General features: G+C 45.3%; 1 protein-coding gene across 1 annotated transcript in view; it reads right to left on the bottom strand.

Annotated features, from left to right (window-relative positions):
* The window catches only part of LOC102889764 (guanine nucleotide-binding protein G(s) subunit alpha isoforms XLas), a 51,092-nt gene that overhangs the window by 9,020 nt on the left and 35,281 nt on the right, over window positions 1-6,791 (bottom strand). The window contains exons 3-4 of the mRNA XM_025039868.1: window positions 3,918-3,990; window positions 961-1,005 (exon numbers count right to left, since the gene is read on the bottom strand). Coding sequence (XP_024895636.1) covers window positions 961-1,005; window positions 3,918-3,990 — 118 coding nt within the window. The remainder of the gene's footprint in view (window positions 1-960; window positions 1,006-3,917; window positions 3,991-6,791) is intronic.

Genomic DNA, 6,791 nt, shown 5'->3' with positions numbered 1-6,791 from the left:
TAGTATTCTTATTAGAACTCCCTAAGACAGGATAATTCCAGCATGCAAAGTGTGATGGGACATAGCCGGGAAGATGAGAAACTGTAGCCATCATCTAGGGATATTACTTTCTAAAAAAAACAGACGAACAAACATGTGTCAGTGACTGTCCGGACCCCGGCAGCCTTTGCCCCGCCCCTCCCCGGCCACAGCTCTGAGACGCCCTGGGCTAGGTCGATGGCTGCGCACGGGCTCCCGAGAAACAGCTGCCCAGTGAGTGCATGGACACAAGCAGAGCCGGAGCGCGTCCCCTGGCAGGCATGCGCGGTGGGCAGTGGGGATGCAGGCAGTGGGGGAAATGGCGATGAATGGGAAGGATGGGTGCCATCGTTCGCTTCCTATCCACTAGCTAACGCAGAGTGCCTCGGACTGAAACGTGGTAACTTTAAAAGACCAGAGGCTCTTTGAGATCAGTCTTGACGACGCCTCCTGCAAGGCGCAGGGCATTCCTCTCCCCGCCACCCCCAAATTAAGAAAGATGGGGTATCATGTATTTTAATAGGACTTTTTTTTTTTTTTTCCCAAAAAGGTCTGAAATTTTAAAATCAGACCAACCACACTAGGTGGATGGAATTGAGGACTTTAAAAACAAGAAGCAGATTCTAGTGGAGAGCTGGGAGGTGGGGGTGGGGGGGAATCAGATGAGACAAATATGGAAAAACATCAATTTGCAAAATCCTAAACTGACCATCTAATAATGAAATCTGTAACTTCCCCCCAGCTGGAGCTAATTATACTTTAAGATGGCCCCCCAAAAATGGTTTTGCACTTCATCTGCTATGAAATGTCATGAAATCATGTCATTTGCGAATGTAAACCCAGATGGACGATGGGCTGAAGTGACTGCTTTGTGCCCTCAGTTTCCCAGTGTGAGCTTCGTGTTTGTTTGATGAGAAGTTTTTCTGTTGCGAATGTGCCTACCCATCGCTGTTGCTCCTGGCAGCCTGCGGGTCCTCTTCGCCGCCCCTTTTAAAGAGAGATTGAAAGCTCACCTAATCTGCAAGGCACCGCGGTTTCACAAAATCCCCACCCAGCCTCTACATTCCTCGGGGATGGGCCGCCACCCCGTTAATGCTGAGGTCGCCTTTCTGGCTAACTCGGAGCGTCTCCTGGGACTGCCGCATGGAGGGAGGAATTCCGCACCTTGGCTGCAGTATTAGCAGAGCCCTCTGGAGACTGTGGTCTGGGACAGAAGGGACCGGTAATTATTTTCTTGTGCTTTCACTAACCGTCCATGCATCGGGGAGCTGGCTAAAGCAGCGCTTTATCTTGCAGCGCCTAAGGAGGCTCCTCGTGCTCCCAGACCTTGACCCCCAGTGTTCACCTGGACAGGCACAGGCGCGGCGACTCCTGCCCGTGATATCCTGGGCAGCGATATTAATGACCTCCCTCCCACACGCCGGCAGCCGGGGCAACTGCCTCTAAAATGTTTTCATTTACAAGTAACAATTCCCCATAAATTGTCAGCCACTAAAGCCGTGTCAGGACTGTGAAAACCAAACTAATCACCACCAACAAAAAAATACCCCCTCTCAAAACCCTATCTTCATAAATGCTTTGGGTCCTCCCTTGAAGCTGGGAGCGAAGGCAGCATGGCTAAGCCTTCTACGGTTTTATAATCGATTAGCTGATTAGCTCAACCAGTGTTAATGGCACTTTTTTTTTCCTTCTGGCACTCATTGGAAGGAAGGGTTAGCTCTGAGTTAGGAAACCCCGAATTTGACCTCTACTTCTCAAAGTCAGATTAGAACTACCAGTTTCTCTGCAAATGGCACCGCACGGCAGTCTGCAGTAGGTCAGGCAAGTCTAATAGCTCAGGCCAGCACTGAACAAAGCGCACGTCGCGGGAGCAGAAGACCCCGCAGCCCTGCTGGACGGCTGTCCCCGTCTCACAGGGAACTCCTGGAGGAGGAGGAGGAAGCCGTTTTGTTGCAATACCGCAGTGAGGAAAAAGAAAAAAGGAGACTCTGTTGGACGAGATAAAAATAAGGTTTCTAGACTCACATGCAGAATTCCCCTGTATGTCACTTTCACAGGCTAAATTTAACATCCTTGGAGATTACCTATGGCTTTCCTCTACAAAGCAGGCAAACTGGGGACATCGCTTCCTCTTTAAAAAAAAAAAATAGAAAAGAGAAGTTCTGGTTTAAATGCCTCGTCTGCATTACAGACGGGTTCACTTAGGGAGAATACTGTCTCTAAAAATTGAAAATGATTTGGAGCAATCTACAGAAGTGATAAAACTTTAAATTATTTCAAGGATGTGCTACCTTCCATCGGACTTGAGCTAAGGTAAACAGCGGATTCAAAATCCTTTTAAAAATGTCCAGTTTCAATCAAAATATTTCTCTAGAGGGTACATTAGAGGGTCAGATTAATTTTGCTTAGCCAGCCTCGCGAAGAAGCACCCCCGGCAAGCTGCAGGGGGAACGTGACGCAAGGTTTTTCTCTAAATGACAAATTCATGTAGCCAGATGCCCGTTTCTGGCTTTTTGTTTATTGACCGATGGCCATCTCTGGTGGCCGGACTTTACTGAAAGGTAAAGAATTAAGAATTTCAGAATTGGTTTGTGACAAAAGAAGGTGACTTAATTAGTGGCACGTATGTGCATATTAATAACTCACTGAGTCAGTTGTGAGATGGGTAAGACAGCCCATCCTTCTGAACTCACTGTGAAAGTATAAAAAATATCCTCAACCGAAATGTCCATGTCTACGAATGTCATGCTTTTTTTCTTCCCTGCCCCTCCATTATTTGATCTAAGGAATTCTAGAATTTTCCACGAAGAGCTACCTTCAGTGCACTTCTAGCTCTGAAAGGTGACACAATCCATTCTTTGTTCGCTGGGTGCATGGTAGGCGACAGTAAGGGGGTTCTCACTGGGCCTTTTCTGGGTTCGCCGGTGCGTAACTGAATTAAACCATGCTGCCCTGACTCAGTCTCCCCTTCTGATGTATCTGAAGGGTAGTTTCCCATTGAATCCAGGTTAGGAAAGGAAATGGGAGTTAACCAGCTAGTAACTGCAAACTAGGGCCTTCGCGTTATTGTAATCAAGAGGGGTTAACTGCTGAAAACAAAGGCTGGCAAACCCTGCCGGGGTCCCGGGACGAGAGCACCTTCTCAGGGCATCGTGAGTGCTCCCTGCCCAGAAAGCAGGACCCCACATTTACCTTTTGCACCCCTAATACACGTGTGCTTTCCTTTAATCTTCATTCTCATTGCGGTATTGTCACATTGTCCTATACCCAGATGCCTGGAAGGACATTTCAAAGGCAAAAATGCCCCTTGGTCCGGCCGGAAGTACCTAACTCCAAGCCTGCCCATCATTTAAATGGTCTTTTTTTGGGTTTCTTTAAGCAAGAGTTGATTTTTAAACAGGGAAACAACGATTTGCCCGTAATATCAACTTCGAAAAGGGGGAAGAGGGTTATTAACAAGGACTGCCTCTTCCAATTTTATGTAAGAATATGAAACAATGTTTCCCCCGTTAGTTTAAAACATCCTGTCCTGGCACACTGAGCTGCAATCTGCTGGGGGGCAGGAGGGGGGTCCTCTCTCCGCAGTGGTCAGTGCTGCCTAAGGGGTTGGGTTGGCCACGGCTGGCGTTAGCCACGCTGGAGACCCTGTCACGGGCGGGCGCTATTTTCCCAGGGAAGAGACTTTTTTTTCCAAGACTGGTGCTTTATTATTATTATTTGCTGCTGCACCAAAGACCCGGGGTGGGGGGTGGGGGGGGCTGAAGAGCGTTTTCCAGGACTTTCCAACATGTGGGCTGAAGAAATTACGGGAAAGACTGCCCGGCCCCCCCAAGGCGACCTGAACTTGCTGAAGGTTTGCGTCAAATGTGCCCCGACAGCAGCCTGGCTTTGACACTTACTCTCCGTTAAACCCGTTAACATGCAGGATCCTCATTTGCTTCACAATGGTGCTTTTACCAGATTCTCCAGCACCTAGAAGATGAAAGTCAGTCTCAGGTTATGAAGGAGGCATTTTACACACTTTGGGCAGCGAGAGGACTGTTGTTTTTTCCACAGAAGCAACACACACAAGACAAACATAACAGACTTGCAATTTTCCTTGACATGTCGACGCATCTACAATGAAATTAATGTCCAACTCGACCTGCAGTATTTGCCCATCGCGATAACAAACAAGAATGAAAGGTTTTGCCGTTTTCAGGTTTTCTTTTGGTTGTTTTAAAATTTGCGGAGTGGGGTAGCAAAGGGAATGACGCAATTCTGCCATGGGGGGACTGAGTTCGAGCTGCGCAGCGGGCCCCTTCCAGTCTGGGGAGTCACTGGCAAGCGCACAGAGAAAAACGTACGTCGCCACCCAATGCCTTGTTTGTCGGATTTTTCATGGTTAAAACACCCAGGGTTCACAAACAATGCCAGATACTGCAGTATCCTCCAGCGCGCACTGACGCAGCAGCCCCCCCAGACGACTTCACAATGCAGAGACTCCTCTGCGAAGCGTGCTCCCCCCTTCGCCTCCTGAAAAACCAGCCCCTCGAGCCGCAGGGTGACATTTCATCCAGCTGTCCACCCTCCTTTCCCCGCAAACTGTGTAAAGTCTCTGGATTTCCACAACCACGTTGTGTGTGTGGGCGGGGAGGGGACGGGAGACCACCGATTTTCTGCCATCTTCTCAAAAAACACATTTTAATATCCAATAGAGCGCTTGAGGACGACCATATTAACATGCAGCAACAATTGTAAAAAAAATTATTAAAAGGACGAGACTTTAATCATAAGGAAAAGAACATTCCTGGAAACCACGGCATTTTCAAAGATTTCAAGCCCTTCCCCAAGGGACACACGCCTCCATTTTAAATCACCTTTCATTTGTAAAAATACATTTTAAAACAAGACATTTCCACCAAGCCAGAAGGAGGATTGCATTTATTTTTTGTTTCTTTTTGTACACACGCTCCCTCTCCATCAAATAATTGTTGTGTGAACCATATTTTTTCCCTCCTCCCACACAAACCTGTTTGGTTTTTTACCGTCTTTTTCACTTTTATTTTTATTGTTTTGTTTTACTGCCCAGAGAGCAAAGCATTCCTCCTCCTCTCGCCTTTTCACAAGGCTGTAATCAATATCTGTAAAAGTTAAAATTAGTTTCCACAGAAACATTGATTTCAAAGCAAACACTCTATCTTAATGAGCCTAACTCTCATAAATTAAAATATTAAAGGTACTATTAAGAGATTCCATGAAGAGAAAACGTCGTGTTCATCAGAATCTCTGATTCTTATTTCAGAAGTGTCAGGCTATGTTATACTTCTCTTTTATAAGCACAAACAGACTTATGCCTCAGTTTCCACATTTATAAAATTAGAGAACTGGGCTGAAAAATTACTGTAGGATCTTTTGTGATACTGTAATTCACTCCATTTTTATGTCACTAAATTAAAATGAATTAAAAAACAGGACTTGGGGCATTATTTGGTGAGAATCACCACTTAAAAATGCAAACTGTGCTGCCCTGGCTTGGGCTGCAGACACCTGTGCCAGAGGCTAACAAATTGTGATTAAAACGTAGCCAGACTACTACGCCTGGGAAAGATTAGCCCATAGTGATGCAAAGTATGTTCAGTCACAGTCTCAAATTAAGTGGAGACTTTGTAATCACTGCCCAAAGGTGTTAGAAATTTAGGTACTATTAGCATCACACTTGTTTTAAATTAGTATTCAGATAGCAAGATAGCATTCCTAGGGGATTCTAGACTTTTCCAAGCTTATACTTTGAAATCAAATTATACGCATGTTATTCACATAGCATAATCCTACCTTTAGAAGTTTGAGACAAGACCTCAATATATGTGTCTCTGTGATTACTGAAATGCATAAATACCAGAGAGACTTATTTTCCGCTTTATAAAAATCTGGACCCAGGAGAACAAAGACATGACCCATCCAAAAAACAAAACAAAACAAAAAAACCCCAAACACTACCAGAAAGAACACCCCAGGCTTTTAACATTATATTCATCATCTCACTGTTTTGTTGAAATGTGACCATGAACTAGGTCTTAACCAAATTAACTTAGATAGCCACATTACTCAGGAAGTGGAAAACTTCCATACTAATTAATGCTTGTGTAATTCTTCTGGGCATTTCAACAATGTCTTTTACGCTTCTTTTATTTTTATTTTTTTCCCAAAGCAGCACCTTTAAGAAAAAAGGAGGAAAGATCATCTCCTTATAGTCAACCCCCCCAACCTTTTTTTCCCCCAGCCAGAGGAAAACCCGCAATCAAAAGAGAAAACCCAGAACCAAACAATCAAATAGCACTTGACATCTAATTAACGTCTTTTCATCCCCTTCCACCTGGAAAAAGTCTTCTCCTTAGAGCGCTCTCAACCTCCCCTCTTACTGAAAAGGATAAAAAACGCCATTTCCAGACCAAGAAGCCATTTACAGACAAATGTCATTTTCCAGTTCTAATTTGTGAATGTCTCCCCCCCACCCCACAAAGCACTCTCAATGTGGCCGAAAATGTGTGTGCGCTAATGGTTTATGGGGGGACTCTGCTGCGGGGGGAGGGGGAGCGAGAGCAGCTGCTACAATTAATTCTCTTCTTTGCTCTTCAAAAAGCCTGCATGTCTGGAAGGGGAAAAAAAGGTCATACTGTAAAAATGACGTGTCATTTGGCTTCACTGGGCATTTAGCGTACTAACTCCATTTTTTTTTTTTCGGTCTCATTTTATTTGATTTCTCCCCTTCCTTCCACCGCCCCCCGGCACGG

Source organism: Pteropus alecto, unplaced genomic scaffold, assembly GCF_000325575.1.
Source record: "Pteropus alecto unplaced genomic scaffold, ASM32557v1 scaffold45, whole genome shotgun sequence".
In the NCBI taxonomy this organism is placed as follows: domain Eukaryota; kingdom Metazoa; phylum Chordata; class Mammalia; order Chiroptera; family Pteropodidae; genus Pteropus; species Pteropus alecto.
Note: the sequence above shows the minus strand (reverse complement) of the source record. Positions and strands in the feature narration are given on the sequence as shown.